Source organism: Myotis myotis, unplaced genomic scaffold (assembly GCF_014108235.1).
Source record: "Myotis myotis isolate mMyoMyo1 unplaced genomic scaffold, mMyoMyo1.p scaffold_m19_p_74, whole genome shotgun sequence".
Taxonomy (NCBI): domain Eukaryota; kingdom Metazoa; phylum Chordata; class Mammalia; order Chiroptera; family Vespertilionidae; genus Myotis; species Myotis myotis.
In genome coordinates, this window is record NW_023416384.1 from 29,822 (window position 1) to 54,699 (window position 24,878).

The 24,878-nt window shown below is 41.3% G+C and overlaps 1 protein-coding gene across 5 annotated transcripts in view; it reads left to right on the forward strand.

Moving 5' to 3' along the window:
* Positions 1 to 24,513, forward strand: part of LOC118660981 (guanylate-binding protein 7-like) — a 39,676-nt gene extending 15,163 nt beyond the window's left edge. For 3 of the 5 annotated variants that reach the window (XM_036318526.1, XM_036318525.1, XM_036318524.1), the window contains exons 3-12: positions 500 to 627; positions 5,963 to 6,072; positions 6,281 to 6,477; positions 8,428 to 8,673; positions 9,557 to 9,837; positions 11,567 to 11,779; positions 19,654 to 19,756; positions 20,083 to 20,279; positions 21,127 to 21,181; positions 22,476 to 23,646. In XM_036318526.1, coding sequence (XP_036174419.1) covers positions 500 to 627; positions 5,963 to 6,072; positions 6,281 to 6,477; positions 8,428 to 8,673; positions 9,557 to 9,837; positions 11,567 to 11,779; positions 19,654 to 19,756; positions 20,083 to 20,279; positions 21,127 to 21,181; positions 22,476 to 22,807 — 1,862 coding nt within the window. In that variant the 3' untranslated portion in view covers positions 22,808 to 23,646. Of the gene's footprint in view, positions 1 to 499; positions 628 to 5,962; positions 6,073 to 6,280; positions 6,478 to 8,427; positions 8,674 to 9,556; positions 9,838 to 11,566; positions 11,780 to 19,653; positions 19,757 to 20,082; positions 20,280 to 21,126; positions 21,182 to 22,475; positions 23,647 to 23,733 lie in introns of those variants that run through there. The other 2 variants (XM_036318527.1, XM_036318528.1) reach the window with 2 other exon arrangements.
* Positions 24,514 to 24,878: the final 365 nt, after the last annotated feature.

Below are 24,878 nucleotides of genomic sequence, written 5' to 3' on the forward strand. Positions count from 1 at the left end.
AACGGACAAGCAAAATGTGACACCAAAATGTGGCAAAGACCAGCACTTTTGGATGGAGTGAAATGAAAGGGCTGTGACCCACTGAGAGGAACAGAGGCACTGGGACACCAAAACTCCCCAAGGGGAAGTGAGAGGACCATATTTCTGACCTCTAGTCTCATGCTGGCACCTCCCACTGGTGGAACTCCACCAGAACCTGAAGGACAAGGGAACTCGTCAATGTCAGAAAAAAATATAAAGGTCAGTAGAGGTTATAGTAATTCTGAAATGTGACATAGCTTGAACCATTGATAGTATGAAGTGAATAGGGAACAGAGAGTGTTTCTTGAGAAGGTCCTTCACATGCATAAAGGTTGGATAGGCTGTCCTTGCTGAAACTTAAGCAACCTTTCTCCCAGCCTGGCACTCACATTCTGATAACTTTAACCAATGTAATCTATGGGAAGCCTGGACTATCTGCTCTTGTTCTATACAAGAGCTTTCTCCTCTAACTTCGCAGGATTCTGTCTGGGCTCCACAGTGCGGTCTGAAACCAAGGGCATCTGGATGTGGTGTGTACCCCACCCCTCGAAGCCCAACCACACTCTGGTTCTTCTGGACACTGAGGGCCTGGGTGATGTGGAAAAGGTAAGGCAAAGAGTCTTATTTGTTCTTGATAATTCACATACATTTTAATTGGCAACCACAATTCATTTTTTATGAAATATTTCTGTAAACTACAGATCTTATTAAGAATAATGAGGTTAAATTTTGTTTTCTTGAATTTTCTTTCTTGGAAACTCAGTACTTTCCTTATTAGGTATAGATGTTCTGATTTTTGTAGTTGGTCAAAAGGTACAAGATAACAAACACTTATTGGGCATCTAAATTCTAGGGTTTTGTGTTAACCACTATAGATATGCATGATTAAGGAAAAGGCCCAGAGCCTCATTAGGAGATAAGAAATATGCGGTGTTAACATTACTGGGTAACCTGCATACAAGGAGTGACATATTTAACCAGTCTTCAGGATACAAAAAATATCCAGGAGGAAGCTATAATTATGGGATCAATGTACTCTACCAGTTAAGGTGTGTGTGACTGATGGGCTGAAAGGCAGGAAACATGAAAATGATATTTCAGTAGAATAACATATTTAAATAATATTCAAAAACATTCAGCTACTCCAGACACATTAATTAAGGTTTTAGTCCAAGTCTCTGGGTTTTAGACATGAATTCCTCCCTGACTTCTATAAATTCATGAGCTAGACCCACCAAAAATATACATAAGCTAGAGGTCCAGTGCACAAAAATTTGTGCACTTGGCGGGGGATGGGGGGGGCCCTCAGCCCGGCCTGTGCCCTCTCACAGTCTGAGACCCCTCAGGGGATGACCACCTGCTGGCTTAGGCCTGCTCCTCGGGGGATTGGGCCCAAGCTGGCAATCAGACATCCCTCTGGCAGCCCGGCAACCCTCGAGGGATGTCCACTTGCCAGTGGGGAGCAAACCTAAGCTGCAGTCGGAGATCCTTAGCACTGCTGAGGAGGCAGGAGAGGCTCCCACAACCACCGCTGTGCTGGCAGCCACTGGCTTGTGGCTGAGCAGAGCTCCTCCATGTGGGAGTGCACTGACCATCAGGGGACAGCTCCTGCATTGAGCATCTGCCCCCTGGTGGTCCGTGTGTCATAGTGACCAGCCATTCCCAGTCATTCTGCTGTTAAGGTCAATTTGCATATTGCCCTTTTATTATATAGGATAGAGGCCTGGTGCATGGATGGGAGCCAGCTGGTTTGCCCTGAAGGGTGTCCTGGATCAGGGTGGGAGGTCTTGCTGGGGTGCCTGGCCAGCCTAGGTGAGGGGCTGATGGGTGTTTGTAGGCTGGTCACACCCCCTTCAGAGTGGGGGTCCCCACTGGGGTGCCTGGCCAGCCTGGGTGAGGGACTGATGGCTGTTTTCAGGCTGGTCAAACCCCCTGGTGATGGAAGCTCCCAGCCTCTCCTTTTCTTTTTTTTTAATCTGGGACTTATTTACCTTCTATAATTGAAACTTTGAAGCCTTTTTTTTTTTTAATTAAATCTTTATTGTTCAGATTATTACATTTGTTCCTCTTTTTTCCCCCCCATAACTCCCCTCCTCCCAGTTCCTGCCCCACCCTCCGCCCTCACTCCTCACCCACTGTCCTCATCCATAGGTGCACGATTTTTGTCCAGTCTCTTCCCGCATCTCCCACACCCCTTTCCCCCCCAAGAATAGACAGTCCATTCCCTTTCTATGTCCCTGATTCTATTATAATCACCAGTTCATTCTGATCATCAGATTATTTATTCACTTGATTCTTAGATTCACTTGTTGATAGATGCATATTTGTTGTTCATAATTTGTATCTTTACCTTTTTCTTCCTCTTCCTCTTCTTAAAGGATACCTTTCTGCATTTCATATAATCCTGGTTTGGTGGTGATGAACTCCTTTAGCTTTTCCTTATCTGTGAAGCTCTTTATCTGACCTTCAATTCTGAATGATAGCTTTGCTGGATAAAGTAATCTTGGTTGTAGGTTCTTGGTATTCATCACTTTGAATATTTCTTGCCACTCCCTTCTGGCCTGCAAAGTTTCTGTTGAGAAATCAGCTGACAGTCGTATGGGTATTCCCTTGTAGGTAACTGAGTTTCTTTCTCTTGCTGTTTTTAAGATTCTCTCTTTATCTTTTGCTCTTGGCATTTTAATTATGATGTGTCTTGGTGTGGTCCTCTTTTGATTCCTTTTGGTTGGGGTTCTCCGCGCTTCTTGGACCTGTAAGTCCATTTCTTTCACCAGGTGGGGGAAGTTTTCTGTCATTATTTCTTCAAATAGGTTTTCAATATATTGCTCTCTCTCATATTCTGGCACCCCTATAATTCTGATGTTGGTACGCTTGAAGCTGTCCCAGAGGCTCCTTGCACTATCCTCACATTTTTGGATTCTTTTTTCATTTTGCTTTTCCGGTTGGGTGTTTTTTGCTTCCTCGCATTTCAAATCATTGACTTGATTATTGCGCTCCTCTGGTCTGCTGTCGGGAGTCTGTATAATATTCATTATTTCAATCTGTGTATGCTTAATTTCTAGTTGGTTCCCCAATATAACATCGAGGGTCTCATTAGTTTTCTTGTAGATCTCATTAAGTTTATCGGCGGCTTCTAAACAGTTCTTGAGAGACCTTAAAAGTGTGGTTCTGAACTCTATATCTTCCATTGACAATTTTGTCCTGTTTCTTTGTCTCCGCATTTTGTTATGCTTCCTTGGTGCACCCCCTACTGGTCTTTGTGCGCAGTCTTATAGTTAAACCTTGATTGTTGTAGCTAATACCAGGGAAGGTTTGACCTCCAGGCCAAGTGGCTATGAGAATCAGCTGTGTCTGCAGTGAGAGAACTTCTGTCCTCTAGGGAGGTGCTAATCTGGCGTTTGCCTGAGGCTATCCGGCAAATGCCTGTGTGCAGGGCTTGGGCGGGGCGGGTCGCACAGGATCAACAGGGTGGGCCGGAGAGAGCAGTTATGGCAGCTTTCAGTCCTGTCCTCAGGGGCTCTGCCTCTCTGAGTCCCAGCACCCGCTGCAAAGCTCAGAGAGAAAGCTGCACTCGCTCCGACCGAAGCCAGACAGTCCCGCTTCTCCCGTTTGAGTCTGGGTCCCTAAAGACTCGCCTGTATCTGGAGCTCAGAGTCTGCGACTCCCTCCCGATTGAAAACGCCAACCGCGCCCTCCGCCGCCAGCCCACTCCCCGCACTCCACACCTCAGAATTTGACTTCAGCACTGCGCTTCCTCTGAGTGTCCGTATGCGTTTCTCTTTCCTCCTAGTTGTAGGACTTCCACTCAGCCAGCATTCCTGTGGTTCTGGGTGATGTCTGTTCCGTTTTTTAGTTTCACTTTTGAAGTAGTTGTTCAAGGCAGCAAACTCTGGCGTTAACCTATGCCGCCATCTTGGTTCTCCTCGAAACTTTGAAGCCTTGAGTGGAGCTTAGAGCTGGCCAGGGTGGGCAAGAAGCTTGGCTTCCTCCATCGCCAGGGGCAACCCAAGCCTCCTGCTTGCTCCAGCTCCGTGGCTGCCGGCCGCCATCTTGGTTGGGTTAATTTGCATATAGTCATCTGATTGGCTGGCGGGCATGGCTTAAGGCATAGCAAAGGTATGGTCAATTTGCATGTTTGTCTTTTATTAGTGTAGATGTTATATTTTTATGTATTTTTTCATTGCTGTGCTATTTGCAGTCAATCTTGTGTCCTTATTTGTATTAGCCAAATTCTAAAGTGATAGTAGCACAGTGGTCTTTGGCTTCCATTACTGAAAAAAGAGTAGGGGCAGGAATTAAATATTCTGAATTTTAATATTTTTTATTGAATTTATTGGGGTGACACTCTATAATCAAAATTATACAGGTTTCAGGTGCACAATTCTACAGCACATTATCTGTATACTATATTGTGAGTTTACCACTTCAAGTCAAGCATCTGTCCATCACCATTTATTCCCCATATACCCTCCTCCAACTTCTCTCATCCCATTCCACTGACAATCACAACACTGTTGCCCTGTCCATGAGTTATTTCTCTTTTTCTTACTTTTTGCTCAATACTCTCATTTTGCTCAATACCCCCCCCCCCACACACGCACACATACCTGTCAGCCTCCTCTCTATTTATGTGTCTGTCTCTATTTTTATATGTTTTTTTATGGATTTGAGAGAGAGAGATTGGAAAGGAGAGGGATAGAGAGAAAGAAACATGGATGAGAGAGAAACTTTATAGACTGGCTGCCTCCTGCATGACTCCTACTGGGGGATTGAGCCCACAACCTGGGCATATGTCCTGACCAAAAATCAAACCAGTGACCTCTTGGTTCCTAGGTCAATGCTCAAGCACTGAGCAACACCTGCCAAGCAGTCTGTTTCTATTTTGATTGTTAGTTCATTTTGTTCATTAGATTTCACATATGAATGAAATCACGTGGTACTTATCTTTCTCTGATTGGCTTATTAGCATAATTCAAGTTTAAAGTACTCGGTATTCACCTCAGTGTAAACCCAAGATGATATACAGATTGCTAACAGATTATAGTTTACATAAACCTTCTTCTTTTTAGCTAATTACATTTGTAAAGGAGCCAAACATCACTCATGATTTACCTTGAATGTTATGTTCAGACTCATCATCTATTCTTACCACATACATAGCCACTATTTCAATCAAATAAAATAACATGTTATACCTTTGTATGAACACACTTTCTGACTATTCTGATTGGCTTCTATAGATCCTTCCATCTACATGGTCTCTTTCTTTCCACAGTTCCACATTCTGCACCTTCTTTAAAGCCCAGCTACTTTAAACCTAATAGGATTGTATCTCATTCAAACATAATCCCTTCTTGCTCTGAAATCACAGAGTAAGTTTTCTGGGTTTTGCATTCCCCCTTTGTCTTTTATGTTGTAACATTGGGTTGCACTCCTGGCAGAGTTGATCACCTTGGATGCATTTACATGTTGCCAAGTATATTTGCACCTCCAGGAAGTCATCTCTGGACGTCAGAGATTGCCCTATGAAATTTTATATCCACAACAGTAAGTGTGGTATCTGGCATTTTTTAGATGCACAGTGAGAAGTTAGTGAATTTAATTGACTAGCATTTGTGTCACCAATAAGCTCATGGTCAAGAGAAACTAACAAAAAAAATTATTATCCACTTATTGTTGCATACTTCTATGTTCTTGGAACTGTTTTAAACATTTGACACACATTTACAGTGTCATTCACTTCTTTTAATTGCTAAAGAACTCAGACCTTGAGAAGAGTCAATGTCAAAACCCAAAAATGAGGTTTAAATTTATCACTGTCTCCACAGTGTTTGTTATTTACCCTACTGTTTAGTTATAGTAGAGCCTACATAGTGCATGAACAACTGAATGGGTGATTGAAGAGAAGATACCCAATGCTCTACTATAATGCACTTTTTAGGGCGACTCAAAAAATGACTCGTGGATCTTTGCCCTGGCCGTGCTTCTGAGCAGCATGTTTGTCTACAACAGCATGAGCACCATCAACCACCAGGCATTGGAGCAGCTGCAGTATCCTTCTAGGAACCAAACCTCCATGTGTCATGGAGGCTATGGGAATGTAACTGAGACTATTTTGTTGTTGCTTTTCCTTGTGTCAATATTCATGATTGAGCAAAAAGGGACACAGGGTGAATGGGAATGTTAATAAAAATGATTTCTGGGTGAGATCTGGAAATTTTGGTATAGAGGACTTCTCATTCCTTAGCTAAGATCCCAGCTATGTGACTGAACTAACAAAGCTAATCAGGACAAAGTCGTCTCCCATCTCTGGTGAAGCAGGTGACTCCGCCGAGTTTGCAAGTTTCTTTCCAGACTTTGTTTGGGTTGTCCGGGATTTCACGCTGGAGCTGGAGTTAGATGGATGGACTATCACTGAAGATGATTACCTGGAGAATGCCTTGAAGTTGGTTCCAGGTACCAGAGGATGGTCTGGGTGGTAGAGGGTTCAGTAGGAGGTGAGATTAACTGAGCCCTGTCATTTAGCACTTTAGGTCAATATAATCTTTATTTTATATTGCACTGAGGCCCGTGCTAATGGTGTTATGGGTATGACAGATGGGTATGGTTTCAATTGTTATTATTACTAAAAATAGTCCAGTGACCAGGATTTAAGCTGGCTAAGGAAGGAGAACCCAATATTAGACCAAAGATTTTAGAAAATTTGACACCATGAAAAAATTTTGAGGATAACAACCAATGCTAAGACTTCTTAAGGCTCAAATACTTGTGTTTCTGATTAAGTTTAGTGCTCCTCTGCTTCTATTTATAGAAAAATTCCCATCACTATGGATGATGGTTAACACAGAATCACAAAGTTATCAAATGACTTTATTTTTTAAATATATTTTATGTAGTCTCTTTTAATAGCCTGCATAGTTACATCATATGTATATATATAAAATATTTCCCAAAAATTTAACATATCCCTCCAGTAAGACTGTCAAATCCTTCATTATCTCATTGTTATAACATCACTCTCTTCAGTCCATAGCCTATTATCATGTTCATATGAAACATTCATTATATAGAATACATTTAGCCAAGAGGAAAATGAGTGGTGCCAAGAAGCATGTCCATTTTTGTTAATTTAATCATTTGTTTATTCATTCTAAAATCATTTATTGAACAGCTGATATAATCCCAGAATTACTCTGTGTGACCTTGTCATGTCCACTATAGTCTGATATAGAGAACAGGTGACATCTCCAAGTGACATTAGGTTAACCTTATTTGTTGATGTTATCTGCTAAAAAGTCTGTGAACATATTTATATTGTATTTTCCCCATTCAAATTCATTTATTGCAGATTTTCTGAACATTTATGTGATCAAAGATTCCTTTGAAAACCATATAAATTCTCCCCAAGTAAATTTTGCTTCTCTCTCTCTCTCTCTCTCTCTCTCTCTCCCTCTCTCATATGCACACATCATGGAGTTTATGGAGCACATAATTTTATCTGTTGATACCAAGTTAGGAATTCCTGCTTTGGTTTTTCTAATCTTTATTGTTGAAAGTATTACAGATGTCCCGTTTGTTTTTGCTTGTTTGTTTGTTTGTTTGTTTGTTTGTTTTTCCCATTGACCCCCTCCACTCCACACCCACCCCTCTATTGCCTTCACCACTCTATTGTCTGTGCCCATGGGCTATATATATATTCCCTGGTTAATCTTTCCCCACCCAAGCCCCACCCCAGTTGTTTGTATTTTTTACTCTAATTTTTAGAAGTTGTTCTTATTATTGTCTGTACTCCTCATCATATTTTTCCAAGCAATATCATAAATTTCCATATGTCTACCAGGAAATATTTGACTCACATTATATTTCTGACCATAGGACTATAATATAAAGTTCTATATGCAATCTTCGCCTCCAAAATGATTTGCTGGAGTTTAAATACTCATGGATTGCTTGTCCTCCACATGGTATTTTTCCGAACAATATCATATATTTTCATATATCTACCAAGAAATATTTGTCTTTACTTTAGAACCCACATTATATTTCTGACATGTGGACTATAATATCAAAAGTATTTCTGACAATTTTGGGGATTAACCTATTATTCAAAAATACCTAATAAATAGTCAAGCCATTGAAAATCATGGAAAGGCTAAGAAAAACAATCAAAAGTTTCTTCAGATGGGATAACTTCTTCCTCTTCTTCCTCAGAAGTATTTCTTTTACTACTGGTTCTGGACACACACACACACACACACACACACACACACTCACAAATCTATGTTTTGGGAAGATTATCATTATGTTGATTTGATGATTAAATAGGAGTTATGCAAGCACCATGGAAATGAACGTCCTTTTCTGAAGACTGTCTCACCAATCACTGCTCTTTTTTCTTCTCTACAGGGGAGGATCCCAAAATCCAGCAAGCCAACATCCCTAGAGAATATATCAGGAAGTTCTTTCCAAAGCGAAAGTGCTTTACCTTTGACCGGCCTACAACTGACAAAAAATTATTACACCGTATGGATGGGGTGTCAGAAAACCAACTAGAATTCAGTTTCCAGGAGCAATCCAAAAATTTCTGTAACTATATCTTCACAGTTGCAAAAACCAAGACTCTTAGAGAGGGAATCATTGTCAATGGAAAGCGTGAGTCTCCTTTGTTACAGCATGTTTCTCTGCAGTTTATTGTGTGTGATTGTACCCAAGGTTTTTCAGCAGTTTTGTTTCCTTCTCTATGTAATATGAAAAAGGTATAGTAGATAAATGCCACACATAAAAATGCATGTTTATTCATACAAGTTTTCCAATATGAGGGATTGTTGAAGCCCACTGTATCTCATGAAACTAATACACTAATGACATAAGCACAAGCTGCTGTTAAGGAGAGGAATCTGCATGATGATGATAAGACCAATGAGATGAGTATGTCTTGTTGAGGATACACAAGATATTTTGAGAATTTACACCAGTTAGAAAAAATATAGAGCAGAATATAAGGCTCTGAATGTTCATTAGAGTTTGAGAAGAAAAGTTCACTATAGCCTTATGTGCAGGGCTAGATTCACAGATATACTACCTGAGCAGACATACAAATATTAAACCAAATATGTGGCTGAGATTCCTGGAATTATTAATAATTTTTTTATAAATTTTCATTGGAAAATTTTCCCCACAAACTATCTATTGACCTGTAACATAAACTCTCTTTAATTTTATTTCAATTGGGAAATGTATCTAGAAGACCCTTGAACATATTGGCTGAGATCTTTAAGTTTATATTATCATGTGATAAATGTGAGAACCATAAAAGGGAAAGTGTATAAGAGACATAGTGATGTTATTATAGAGAAGTGGATTTGTGGAAGAAAAAGGAGGAGACAAGGATGAGGGTAAGGAGGAAAAGAAAAAGAGAACCCAGAAATTTTCATTTCAGTAAAGTTTTTGTTACTGTTAGAATGCTGACCTGTAAAGTTTGTAAAGCATGAGTGAGAACTTCCTGTCCATTTCCTGAATATCATGTGTCATTCAGGGCTGGGGACTCTGGGAAAGGCCTATGTGGATGCCATCAACAGTGGAGCAGTGCCTTGTTTGGAAAATGCAGTGACAACTCTGGCTGAACAAGAGAACTCAGCAGCCATGCAGAAGGCAGCTGACCACTACAGTGAGCAGATGGCCCAGAGAGTGAGCTTCCCCACAGACACTCTGCAGGAGCTGCTGGACCTGCATGCAGCTTGTGAGAAGGAAGCCCTTGAGATCTTCATGGAGTGCTCCATTATGGATGAAAAGCAGGGGTTCCAGGAAAAGCTTATGGTAATATGTCTTAGCATATATCCTTCCTAATTCCTGTTTTTCTCGATTGATGCCCAGACATTATCTTTTTGACCCATAGTTCATGTGTTTTCCATTTTAAAAGAGCTTAAATTCATGTGATTGACTGTAGTCTATAGTGGACTATAGACTACTATTCATTCTTTTTCTGAATAATTGGATCCTTATTTCTATTATAGCAAAACAAATTAATGTGTGCTTATTATCAGTTTGCAAAAAACACATTTATTAGTTCACAATTCTTCAGTTGTGTTCCTATCACAAGATGTATGGGTACTCTGCTCTGTGTACCAATAGCTGAAAACAAGATAGAAATGTACACCTGAAACTAACATATCATAAGGAGGCTCATGGGAACTGCTCTTACATATTCAAGGCAGCAATGGTGCATTATATCCCTATCTTGTTTCTCATATCTTTTACTACCTGTCTGACACCAACTGGAGAAAACTTATTTTAAAGAGCTGATGTACTTAGGTGTGCACACTTGAGTAATCTCCATTTCTTAATGTCAACCTGTGCCATATGATAATCTAATCATGGATCAATATTCAGCATATTCACAGCCCTAGGGACTGTAGTGTATGGATACTAGAACAGAAAACTCTTGAGAACAACATAATTCTATTTAACATAAGCACATTCATCTTGTCTTTGAATTTGTCATTGGCCATTCTATAAGTTACAAAACTCTCACTTCACACCCTAGTCAGTTTGGCTCAGTGGATAGAGCATTGGTCCATGGACTGAAGGGTCCCAGGTTTGAATCCCAATTGATGTATCTCTCTCACATTGATGTTTCTCTCTATCTCTTCCCCCTCCTTCCACTCTCTTTAAAAAAAATCAATGGGAAAATATCCTTGGGTGATGATTAATAGAAGAAGAAGGAGAAGGAGGAGAAGAAGAAGAAGAAGAAGAAGAAGAAGAAGAAGAAGAAGAAGAAGAAGAAGAAGAAGAAGAAGAAGAAGAAGAAGAAGAAAACCAACAGGATTGAAATTTTTCAAGTATAACAAAAAAATTAAAGATCTTATAATTTTACACAATTAAACCCTCATTGAAATAATTCATGAGGAGTTCAAAATTCTGTTCAATGACCACTTACTTCATTAGTGTACAATTTATTTCATGTGTGTATATTTTTACTTATAGTAATACTAATTTGCAGAGGAAAGTCTACTTCCAGTCATATTGAACTTTCCATTCCTCATTGTCAATGGATGGACCTCTGTTAATACTACGACTGATAAAGGAACCATTGATAATACTGGATTGCATATTTGGAATTGGCTAACAGAGTCTAACTTAAAACTTCTCATGAAAAGAAAAACAATTTTTGTTACTACATAAGGTGACAGATAATAACTAGACACTGGGGTGATCATTTTGCAATGTATACAAACATCAAATCATGTTGTACATCTGAAATTAATATAATGTAATATCTCAATTATAACTCAATTTAAAAAATAAAGGAACCATGGAGTTTGTGTCTACAAACCTCCTCATCATTTCACAAATGTTCAGCATGAACCCAAGAGAATTAAGGAAATTCCCACAGGTCACCCAAAGAATTGGTTTTAGACTAAATTAGCTTCTTGATGTTGCTCTATGATTCCATGCTCCAGACCACCTGTTTCTTCCCAGAGGATCACAGTTGGGACTTCCCTTCTAAGAGCCTCTTTCCTTTGTACTTCTCAATATTCCCTGGCAGGACATCATAGAGAAAAAGAAGAAAGATTTCTTGCTGCAGAATGAAGAGGCATCTGGAAAATATTGCCAGGCTCAGCTTATGCAGCTTTCAGAATCCCTGATGGAAAGTATTTCAAGAGGAATGTTCTCTGTGCCTGATGGATACAAGCTCTACTTAGAAGCAATAGACAAGCTTGAACAGTCCTATACCCTGGTGCCCAGGAAAGGAGTGAAGGTGAGCAATAAAAAAGGGGGGGAAGACCAGCAGAGGAGGTCACAGAGTCTTTGTGTATCCTTTTGAAAATCTAAGATCACAGGGCCATTTGTGAAGAGAGAGCAAAGCATGGTGATATCTGTGCATCTTTATCTTCTATATCCACAATTAGTTAAATACCCAAATAAACAAGAAGTCGTTTTCCCATATATAAGATTTATTATCAGGAATGTAGATAAAAGAGAACATGCCTTTCATTTAGGAAACAATGTAATAGTTTTGCACTGTGTATAACAAACAGATACATAATTTAAAAAACAATATTCTCCAGAAGCTTATGATCTTGCCTAAAAAGGAAATATAAATAGTCAATTTGATGGGGGGGATAATGGCTATCATACAGGTATACACAAATAGTAATAAAAATGATGGTGATGGCAAGTATATATTGAGCACACATTTCCTAAACCAAGTATATTCTTAGGTGCTCTGTTTTGATTATCAATTCAATCTTTAGAATAGTATGATTTTAGGTTCTACTGTCATCCCCATCATACAATTGAGAAATGATATTCACTGAGAAGGTAATAAGTGACCTAAGAACACACAGTCAGTAAGTGGTACAGGTGGCAGGGTAGGTATATGCACATGGCATCCAGTCAAATCTCAGAAGGAAGTTCAGCAAAGCTGCCTAGAAGAGGAGGTAGAAGGTACAAGTTGAAGTATCAATAAATGATATGAGTGAAGAAAGGGTAGATGAGCATCCAGTCAGAAGAAAAATAATCTGCAGATCCTGCGAACAATTGAGGAGGAGTGTTTGTAGAATGGCACATAAACCAGGTTGTCTATAACCTGAGGTGAGTGGTGGCTGACATTGTGAGGACCCCGCAGGGAGACCCTCGCTCTGTCCCACCGACCGACGGCGACCCCATTCAACCACAGGAGACGTCACTTGATGCAAATGGCATGAGGCTTTATTCCAGCGCGCGCTGGGGCTCAACCCGTACTCACTCACGCAGGAGTAGAGGAGTTGGGCGCCCAGCAAGCGGTTTTTTCAGCTATTTATATGCAAAAATCACACATCAGGGAGGGGGGTGGCATGCAGGAGGGGGAGAGGAGAACAAAGAGATTCCAAAGGGGTCTGGTTCGTGTCTTGATAGGGCATTCCTACCTCGTGTTTTCACAACCTGTTTATCTCAAGGTTGATTGAAGCCCGGTTTACTCAGCCTGCCCTTTGTTGGGGCTATCTCCTGAAACAGCCTTAGGGAGGGCATCATTCTCTCTGTTCCTATCTCTAGTGGGGGAAGCCTAGGGAGTTGAGATAAAACGGGCAGCTAGGCCTGGCAGCTGGGCCTGTGCAGTTTGTAACATTCTTTTATTCTTTCATTCCCCCATTTGCTTTTTGGTAAGTTCTAATCATGGAACTTCTGTCTCTAGACATTCCTTTTCGAAACTATCTCTCTGGCGGAGAGACTGGTATTGCTGCCTGAGCACTAGTACTTGCACAGCACTTATTCCTTCTCTGATAAAGGTGACCAGTCGGTTTAAGATACAGGGCCCAAGAGTAAGAATTAAAAGCAATATAATAAGAGGACCCATAAGGGTGGATATGAGGGTCCACTGAGTCCTGGACTTCTCTATTTTGCCTGGGCTGTCTTAAGCCGGGTGTGATGAAGCCACGTCGGGATCCCGTCGACCTGACTGCCGTGGGGGTGGTCCTTTCAGTCCTTGGGTGGCAAATTTCTTTACCCAAACAGTGTCACCAGGTTGGAAGGGATGAACTGGATACAGGCAGATCATCTTGGACGTGCTTCTGGTCTGCTTTCTGGGTAGACTGTAAAGCCTGAAAGAACTTGAGTAAACGGGTGAGATGAGTAGTACAGGGTCTGGAAGAGTCACTAGAATCTGTAAAGGCCCCACTGGTTTTAGGGCAGCCTCCTGGGCTGCTTTGTCTGCAGTCTAGTTCCCTCCTGCTTCTGGGGAGTCAGTGCCAGTTGGCCCATCGTCCTTGCTCTGCTCATGTCTGTCTAACTGCTTACTATATTACCTCAAGGATCCTGGCTCTGAATTCTTTCAGGGAAAATGGGCGTTGAATTCTCTTCTGTAGCTGCTTCGTGCTGAGGAGGGACAGAAGTTTCTCTCAGAGCCAAGAGATCCTTGCTATCTGTCAGAGGGACGATGAGGCCTGGGCACAGAAGGAGGTGGGCTTGTGACCTGGCAGAGACAAACTGTAACAATGGTCTGGTGGGAGGAAAAGAAAACATTTCAGTTTTAATAACCTCTGTTGAAATGGGATTTTTCTTCTTAAAACTCCTCTATGGCTATCAAAAAGCCAAATCAAGACCAATTTATCTACTGTATCCAATTTGGCCTGATGTTTGCATAAACACAACAAGAATGGTAACTGACTACCTGTGCTGGAATTTCATGATTGAATCTTAATGTGCCCCATAGGGCCAGGAAGCCAAGCCATCCAGCTGCCATCAGGCCTGCCTGCTGTATCTGCTGCGTTAGGTGAATCCCTCACCTGTAGCAACTCCACCTGAGCCCACGCTCTAGGCTTTAAGGCCCATCTCAGTAGCCCTCCTACTCGTTGCGGCCCAGAGTGTATGGGGTTCCGCAGGGATGCAGAGGCATCCTTATTGCTCCCCTTCTACTCTTACCAACCGCCAGTGATGGTAGGGCATGGGCCTGACGCTTCAGCGCCAGCCATCTTCAGGGCTCCCAAGCAGGATACCAGGCTTTTCCTGTGGCACTTTTATTGGCTTCAAGTCTTCAGAGCTCAGACAGAACTCTTTAAAACATGATACTCCAGTCAAAGTTTTCATTAAATAAAACCACTACTGGAAACTGGTCTTATTGAATTTATGCAAAGAAATGTATTGCCATGACTTATTAAGCATTGCCAAATTTCAGAGGAATTATATAAGGAGAAAAACATACTGATCTGCTCTAAGATCTTCTGATTTTTCTTGTTATTGCTCTTTTATCATTTTCCCTAAGTACTTTGGCATAACTATTTACCCTCTGTTTAGGGAGGCAGAATGTAAATTATTTACTCTTTCTGACTTACTGGCCTGTATCATTTGATTAATTTTCTTTTAACATTTCTCTTCTCCTTCTTATCACATATACAACCTTTTTTAAATTTCATGCTTTCAAATTAGCCTTTAAACCTTCTTTCTATGTCCTTAAAAAATGCATAACCATGCCTTAGGCCTTCTATTCCAAACAGGCTTTTCCCAGTTTTCTACAGTTGAGGTTTTGTGTCACCTCTGACATGGGCATGGTCACACAGGCCCACAAGATAGTATACAGGCTGCCAACTGTCAACTGTCTCTCGATAGAGACTAAAACCTGATGGGTATTCTCCTTTGCCCAGTTAGGCACCTGCCCTCTTGGCAGCTAGACACCCTTTACTTTTGGAGTTCACCCCACATAGTCCCCTTCCAGGACAGCTAACACATAGCTATAGCAATATTCCTCAATGTGGGAGACTGGATATTTGCCAGTTACAGCTGCATTTAAACCTGTAAGAGAATTGAAGGTTAATAACACACATTAATACAATGAAACATAATAACATAATATTGGCATCATGGCCTCTTCAGGCAGTCAAATCCTCTGCTACTAAACATGAGATATGGCAGGGCTATACAAACGTTTTAGGGAGGTGACTGAAGTCCACACTTTGACCTTTCTATATAAGGTAAAATTGTCCTTGTCTTTCTGAAGCCATGTTTATGAAGATGCAGGCATCATCTGAGTCTATTATGCAATTTTCTGCAGGTATAGTCCTTTTCAAGTTGGGGTGAGTCCTGGGGTCGTGAACTTCTTTACCCATACCGAGTCCCCAGGCTGGAAAGGATGTACAGAGTCCGAGGTGGCACTGGCAGGGCATCTCGAACAAGCTTATGGATGGCTTGCAATTTCTGTAAGAGATCACATCCAAGTAAGGGGTACAGGCATTCTGGCATGACTAGAAACGAATGAGTTACCGTGTTCTTTCTGAGGTCCACAGTCCTCTTTGATGTCCAAGGAAAAAGGCAGTTTGTCCAGTGGCTCTTAGAACTGGTGTCTTCTTAGATGTTACTGGTCCCATTGGCTCTGTCAAGACTGAATAGGCTGCTCCAGAATCACCAGAAAATTATCCAGGGGTTTTATTTATCTACAAATAATTACACCTAAGTAGACATATAAACATCAAATAAACATCCATATTTACACCTTTTCAGTGAACAAGTACTTTTACAGTCTTGGGAATTTTGGCAGATAACAGGAACACTGCCCAAGTCCCCTGATGGGGGCCTGACAAGAACAGATGTGGGGGCCTTTGGCTGGGGGGTACAAAGTCTCCATTCTTCCTCTCTAGGCACTGCTAAGGACAGGATCATTGGAGAGGTCTCTTCACCTAGGCAAGGCTGTGCTGAGTCATCTGGGGCAAAAGTGGTTTCTGCTCAGTTTCCCTATTTTACTTGTCCCAGCTTACTGGTCTATTATGCATTCTATTTTCTTAAAATGTATTCTGGCACAGGAGAAGGTTGTTTGCTGCACAGAGGCAGCTAACCTCTACACAACTGGGCTCGGACATCTGCCCAGCAACCTGCAGCCTATAAGTTCAATATGCAGCCTCCGGTTTTTCTAACCCAACGAGGTTTCGGCCAGTCTGAGTCAGACTCCTCCTCCTCTCTTGGAGAATTTCAAAGTCCTGATAGCTCCCAGGTCCAGGGAGAGTGCCTTTTTTTGTTAACCCTTAGGGCCCTGCTTTTTGCCTTTTTACCAGTTCCCTTTGTGGCAGAGCAGCAACCAGGCCTCTTTCAAGGGAGCGCACTGGAAGGAGATATTAACCCCTCCTCTTCCAGCCTAGGGTCTCCCAGGGGCCCAGCCAGAGCGTCCCCCAGCAAATCCCGGAAAGCCGCTGCCCTTTTGCAGTGGTATGGACTCAAGCAGGGGTTCACTGGAAGTAGCCGGCAGCGAAGCGCTCACTGGCTTCTGCCTGCAGCTGCTCGCGCCCACAAGCTCTGCCCCGCAGGTGCCCGCCAGCAGCTGCTGCAGCTCCTGTAGGCTCTCCTTGACTGCGCACATGCCTCTTCTCCACCAGGGGCTTCCGGGCCTTGCGGGCAGCTCAGGCATTCAGCCCCCCCTTTCTTTGACCTGGCTCTCAGGGGCTGAGTCTGCCTGGCAAACAGTTCTAAATCACCAGGGGGGCTGTGGATTCTAGCTTTGTTCCTCCTCCGCTTTTCTAGCGGGAGTTCAGTTGTTGTTTTATTTTATTCTTAGAAACCTTAATCCTTTAATGATTACCAAAGGTGAACATTCGGCAATTTTAGATTAATATTTATGAACATATTTTAAATGTACTTTTACTCTTAAGATATATCTAGACCTTTTGTGATAAAACTAAGAACAGGTATCAGTCTGATTCAGCATTGGAGGGGTTAAAAGAATAAACCAGGGCAGAGAAAGACTGTGCTTACAGTTACTTTTTGTAACCTTGAAGTTCATTGATAAGACCTGTTAGGTTTGCAGCCAGCAGCATAACTGCCAACCCCCCCACTTCTCTCAGCCCAGGCTGCTTTTCTTCACAGATTTTTTTTTTTTCTTTTACTCTTTTATAAGCAATCTCAGAACTAAGCAATCTTGGAATTACAGCGATTTATAACCCAGGTAAGAGCAAAGAGCAACTGATAGACAGAAATTTATATTAACTAAGTGGGCGGATTCCTTCTGTAGTGGCGAGCAAAAGACTCTGAGAACTGCTAGAGATTCTTGCAGCCCACCACGGGTCCAGTCCAAACGTTCAGCCAGATGAATTAACAGAAATGCAAAATAAATCAAAGTAACTTTCACTTTACACAGACTAGTAATGAGCAGCCAAAATAGATAAGCACTCGTATTCACGCTCTCAGTAGACTAGCCCAGACTGAAGCTGAGCAGATAAACAAAACAATGCCCAACTCCCCAGACGGGTGTGGGGGCACTCCTGGCACCCATGTCCCAGAACAGAATTCTTGACCAACGTTTTGGTGAGAACCTACCGGAGGAGTTAAGACTGCATCCAGTCCCCCCTTTTGGTAGCAAATTGGCTAGTTCCACACAAACAAACAGCTGTTCACTCATGCTTCCTCAGTGTTTTAGCATTCATTTTAATTTTACAATCTCTATTGTATTCCTTTAAAAAAATTTTTCAACATGTAATTAAGAACAGCAGGTTTACTTTGTCCCGACCTCATGATGATCGGTGACGAGAGACAGACAAGGGAGGGGTGACCTGTTTTCACAGATTTTCACTCAGGTACCCGCCTGACCAAAGTTGTGGAGCCACACAAAGGAGAGGAGAGGGCAGGCCCCCTCCCTCCACACTCGCACACTTTCACCAGACATTCATTCAGCAAAGGCATTTAGCCACCACAACACACAGTTTTTCTCAATCAGTAACATTTTTAAGAATAACCTTCAAAAATGCAAGACATAAGTTTTTTTATCATTTGAATTCAGTAAGCTTCAAGGTCCCAAGTTCTCAGCAGTTCTGGAAAACCACACCTGAGGCTGGCAAGCAGGTTTGACCCAGCCCTTGACTTTAAAACGACCATAATGCTTAAAGGAGTAGTTTGAGTCTGTCCCATAGCGTCCGTCCAGTGAGTCCACAAAATCAAACAAAAGAACACAGACACCAAACAAACAAACAAAGACACCTAAGAACAGCCTTCCGACCCCGCGGAAGAAAAACTGAGTCTGTCCCATAGTCAGTTCATATGCCACCAAAAACACAAATAACACAGAAGTTGCAGACACGAGGACCCACTTCCCCCTCCTCGTCTGCCACAAACACTTAGCGGAATCAGATGGGCGTGATCCTGACAATCTCTGATCCAACAGCTGAAGCCGATCAGCGCCCTTACTAAAGGAGACTACCAGGCGTCCCTGGCTCTCCACCACCCTTGGGGCGTCCCCCAGGGCTGCAACCTGTGGTCCTCCAGGCACGTCTACCGACCACTGTTCGGCCACTCTCACGAGTTGCCGAACGGCTGCCAAACCGAAAACGAAAGCGCGCACTCAAATCCAGACCGCTTGACAAACACAAGACAAAGACAAACAACTCGGGGCCCTCCTTACCTCCAAGGTCGGCTCCACGGATGAGGGGTGGCCATCTGATCCCGGACGAGCCCCCAAATGTGAGGACCCCGCAGGGAGACCCTCGCTCTGTCCCACCGACCGACGGCGACCCCATTCAACCACAGGAGACGTCACTTGATGCAAATGGCATGAGGCTTTATTCCAGCGCGCGCTGGGGCTCAACCCGTACTCACTCACGCAGGAGTAGAGGAGTTGGGCGCCCAGCAAGCGGTTTTTCAGCTATTTATATGCAAAAATCACACATCAGGGAGGGGGGTGGCATGCAGGAGGGGGAGAGGAGAACAAAGAGATTCCAAAGGGGTCTGGTTCGTGTCTTGATAGGGCATTCCTACCTCGTGTTTTCACAACCTGTTTATCTCAAGGTTGATTGAAGCCCGGTTTACTCAGCCTGCCCTTTGTTGGGGCTATCTCCTGAAACAGCCTTAGGGAGGGCATCATTCTCTCTGTTCCTATCTCTAGTGGGGGAAGCCTAGGGAGTTGAGATAAAACGGGCAGCTAGGCCTGGCAGCTGGGCCTGTGCAGTTTGTAACATTCTTTTATTCTTTCAACATCATTAGGACAGGGACTATCGAGTTGGGAAAGAGGTTGCAAAAAGCGTTTTATTCTAACTAAAGTGATTGGAGTTTTTACTATGGCCATGGAATGAGGGGAACCATTGTGGGATCCTAAGAAAGATGACCAATTTACAGGGTCAATTTTTCAGTTTTGTTGAACAATGAATTCCCAGCAAGAAGAGTCTGTGCTCCTTGTTTCCTCAGGCAATGGAAGTCCTCCAGAACTTCAAGCAGTCACAGGCTGCAACAAAGGAATCCATCCTGCAGGCTGACAAGGCCCTCACTGCTGGGGAGAAGGCTCTAGCAGGTACAGGGCAGAGCAGTGATCACAGAGGGCAAGGGTGGTTCCTCCAGTGCCCCTCAATGTGTGAGAGCAAATCCTTCTTGAAACAAGATGTTTCCACAAAAGGATTAGAATAACTTGGCTAAATCTAAAAATAACCAGTGAGTTTTAATGGCTCCCTCAGGCAATCAGTGCCTTTCCATTGTATTCTGAAGCATGTTTTGCTGGTATTGTTAGTAAGAATATTCAGAGATTCCTCTTGACATTATAAAACCTTTTAGGATCTTACCTTTGACGAGTACAGCTACGTATAGCTGTTATTTTCTCTCTGTAAAACCACTGTGAAACAGCTGAACAGGCCAAAAAGGAGGCAGTGGAAAGGAAACAGGAGCTTCTAATGCAGACACTGAGAGAAACACAGCAAAAAATGGAGGCTCAAGAGAGAAGCTTCAAGAAAAACATAGCCCTACTGAAGGAGAAGATGAAAACAGAAAGAGAAAATGAAGAGAAAAAAAAACGGGAAGAAATGGAGGAGTACATGCAGAGTGTAAGTCTGGGCGTGGGGTGGACAAAGTCTAAAGGTAAGTAACATGGTTTCTCATGAAGAGAAGAGCAAAAGTTTTAATTAAAGTTACAATGATTCCCTGAAATGTCAAGTTAATTGGATAATTCTAAAGCCCTAAGTCTTTAAGACTAAGCACCTTCTGTGGTACTAGAGTTTTGGGAGGTCAGTTAACATGCTCCAGGCTTCCGAACTGCTGTTTGTGGTGATTATAGAGTTTCCTTTGCCCCCAAGTGACTGACTTCAATTCTTAGGATGTTTGGTACACCCATCAAAATTACCTGATATAGTGCTAACTGGTCTCAAAGTCTCAGATTACACATGATAGGAAATATGGGATGCTGATAATTCTAAAATTTGCTGCATTTGTTTCCACATCAGCCTGCTTCTTTCTACATGTCCAGAGTAAATGCATTTTTTGTCCCTACCTGGAGTTTGATTGCCAGTGTTCTCCAGAGTCAGCAGTTCCCATATGGATAACATGGGTGTAGCCATCCTTCTTCAATGGAACTGAGAAATAGAACTAAACCTCCATTCCCTCCCAAGGAACATTTCTAGGACTGAAACACATTCCTGGCATATTTGTCAGGCCTGACCCAGACCCAAGCCCTCTCCACTCCCAGTGGGATCCTGCTAAGGGCACATAGGTACACGCTCCTACTACCAGATCTAAAGGTTTGGAAACACTGGAAAAAAACATCAAGGAGCTATTTGAATTCTACAATGATTGTTATTTGGGTGGTAAAACTAAATTGAATTAATGCATTATTGCTGGGTTTTGCTTAAACTCATCATCTTTATTTCATAATTCTAACTTCTACTGCATCACTAGTTTGAAGAGTCACTGAGGAAATACCAGGAAAAAGAGACGCAACATGAGATTGAAGGTGAGAACAGCTAAAAACACCCTGAATATAAAAATAATGAATTGTACTTCAAAATTAAGAACTCTGCTTTTTGAAAAAGCAGACTTTTCATTGAATTTGAAAAGTAACTATTTGAATTTGGAAGTAACTATTTTCAAATCACACAGATAAAGGACCTGTATCCACAATATTTCAAAAACTCTTAAAACTCAACAAATATGTCACTATTGGAAGAGCAAACATCTTAAGTATGAGAGGAAAATGATATAATTTAGTTAGTAACATCATTACTTATAAGAAAAGTGGAAATTCAAGCCACAATGAGATACCACTATGCATTTCTAGAAAGGCTAAAATTAAAAGGACTAAACATCTCAAGTGTTGGTGGGGATGTGGAACCCTTATACCCTGCTATGGGAATGTAAATGGTAAATTGCTCTGGAAAACTGTTTGTCAGTTTCTGAAAAAGTTTCATAAAAACCTACCATGCCATCTAATCATTTACTCCTAGATATATCCTCAGTAAAGATGAAAGTTTATGTACATACAATAACTTGTTTGAAAATGTTCATAGCTGCTTTCTTGGTAATAGCCAATAACTGGAAACAAGCCAAGTGTCCATCAATAGATGGACAACAAAATTTAACATATCAATACAAGAAAATACTACTGAGCAATAACATGGAATAAACTAATGATACATAAAACAATGTTACAAAAATAAATATTCTGAGTGAAAGAAGGCAGACAAAAAAGTCTACATACTGTATGATTCCATTTATGTAAAATTCCAGAAAAAGTAAACTATTCTCTAGTGACAGAAACTGGCCGGTGGTTTTGCCTAGTGATGGGGGTGAGATTTTATGTTCAGGAGGAGGGCCAAAGGGCATGAGGAGATGTTTCAGTCATAGGTATGTTCCTAACTTGATTGTGGTTTGGTTTGTCAGGTGTGTACAAGTATAGTAGATAGATAAAAATGCATTTGGCAGTAAATAGTGTTACCATTATACATCAATAAAGCTGTTCAAAAAATATAAAATTTTAAATATATGGGAAACCCTAGAAATTTTGTCAACAACATTAATGCACTGGAAATCATTATTGCAGTGCAAATAATAGTTTGTAGCAAGTATAGTTCATAGTTCAAGGAGATTTTTAACTGTTGTTTACAGTTGTCTTTTGCTCCCTCAGTGCAAAAGCTATCACAAGAGGTTTTCTCTATGAAATAAGAATAAAACAAAAAAGATGAGGTGAAAGGCAAAATAAGCCATAACAATTTCACCCTCATGTTTCTCTGCTTATTTTTCTTTGTCAGTGCAACGTATAAAGGCTGAATCTGAAGCAACTACAAGAAAAATATTGGAGGAAGTACAAAAAAAGACTGAACAGAAGTGGGAAGAGACAGAAAAGAATTATCAGGAACATGTGAAAAGACTTGAGGAGATGGAGAAGGAAAGGGCAGAGGAAGCAAGGAATGTAAAACATAAACTTCAGGTATTCAATTCTGTCATCGCCATTTTAACTTCAACTGTACAGAATCAAAAACGTTGCTTAGAAAGTAGAGCATTATGTCACTTTTCTAGCCCAATCACTTGTAGACTCTACATTCTCTTACTGCTTCTACCTGTTACCATCTCTGGTTACTAAAGGATAATACTTGCAGGATAAAATTTCATGGAATCCTTTATTATTAGATCACTAATAAACAATAATTGTTCATTACTAGGCACTATTCAATGGCTTTACGGTCATTCTGTCATCTAATTGTTATATTATGTTCTAAGTGCTATTATAATCTTATTTTTAAATGAGGAAATTGTAATATCATGAGAGATAAGTATTGTTTCTGAGTCCTGCCTTGTGGAAGAATAGCTATTCTGTCTATCTGACTGAGTGGAGTTCAAGGTATTTTTGTTTCCTCAGTACCTGGTGTAACTGTATCTCTGTAGGCACCCTAATGAAGTAAGACTCTGTGACCAGCTACAGAATTAACCATGTAATTACATACCCAGGCTGCCTGTATCTTCTTGTTCTCCAGGCTCTACTGAATCCAGATATCCATCCAAAAATACAATATGGACTGGCACAGGCCCTGATCTCTTCAACTTATTTCTGTTACCTTGCCACCAAGTTTTGGAGAGTTGTATTAAGTTTCCTGACCAATCATCTGCCATGATTCTGAATTATGTAGTAAACTTCCCAATGGAATTCACTCATCTGTCTCACCTTCTTAGATATATATTTGAGAATCCACACCACCTAGATCAGAGTTGAGGGAAAAAATGATTTATTTTCCAGGAACACTATGATGCATGTGGGTGAAGAAAACCAAGAATAGGATCTGGGTCACTAATATTTTAGAAACTATAAGAAAGAACATTTCTGTAGCTAAATAAAGCCCAGAAATATTATTGGTTGGCATAGGAGAAAGTGATATGGTAGAAGTTAAGAAAGGCACATAATTAAAAATAAATTTGAAAAACTCATAACATAGGCATTGGCAGGGGAAATAATTTGGCAAATGTGAGAAACATTTTAAATTGTGTGAGTTCAGTCTCCACTTTTTCTTTTAGGAATCTGAGCAGAAAATTGAGCGGCTTCTCGAGAAGAACAAGAAACTTGAAAATGAGTTACAGTCCAAGGGATCGTGTAACATATTGTAAAAATCCCAGGATCATCATTTCCTAACTAGCTCCCTCCACTCCCCACCCCCCAGAGGGAACAACCTCTGAATGTCAAACAGTTGCCTCTGAACTAAAATTGGAAGCATGATGTTTGTAATTTTTTTGTTTGTTTTGTTTCCTTAATCCTCACCCAAGGATATTTTTTCCATTGATTTTTAGAGAAAGCGGAAGGAAGAGGGACAGGCAGAGAGAGAAACATCAATGTGTCTGTGAACCAGTGCTCTATCCACTGAGCCGAAATGGCTAGGGCTGATGCTTACAATTTTGTTGAACCATAAAGTTTGTAAAGAAGAAATAAACTGTGAAGACAATGGTTTTTTTTGACAAAGTGATTCAATTCATGCTTAATTATAGTAAGAGTGATTAGCATGATTCTTAACTGGATCCAATATTTGAAATCAGGCATATTGAATCTAGAGACACATTAAATTTAATAATGGGATGCTTTTTACAATGAGGAGATAGCAGGCGGGTTCTGTTCAGGATAGACTTGCTCTCTCTCATATACCTCACCCCACTAGACATCCTCAGTCCTATACTATTGCTCAAGGGTTTCCTTTGGTTTGGGGATAGGGTTGGGGTATTGTGAACTTCGTTAGGGTAGTGATGGCGAACCTATGAACTCATTTTTTTGGTTGCTTTTTCTTTGTTAAATGGCATTTAAATATATAAAATAAATATCAAAAATATGTCTTTGTTTTACTATGGTTGCAAATATCAAAAAATTTCTATATGTGACATGGCAGCAGAGTTAATTTAGGGTTTTTCAAAATGCTAACACGCCGAGCTCAAAAGATTCGCCATCACTGACTTAGGGCAAAGATAATGGAAGTGAACAAAGCCATGGGACACATTGATCATCACTCCTGACAAGAAGTCTATGGCTCATGAGCTGGCTGCAAATAAGGGAGACCTGGGACAATTGATTGCAAGGTGCAAACAGAGTACAGTTCTTGGTGGCTGTACTTGATTCGTTGGTGGCTGATGGTCTCTGGACACAGATGGGACTCTGTGATACTGGTAGAAGAAGTACT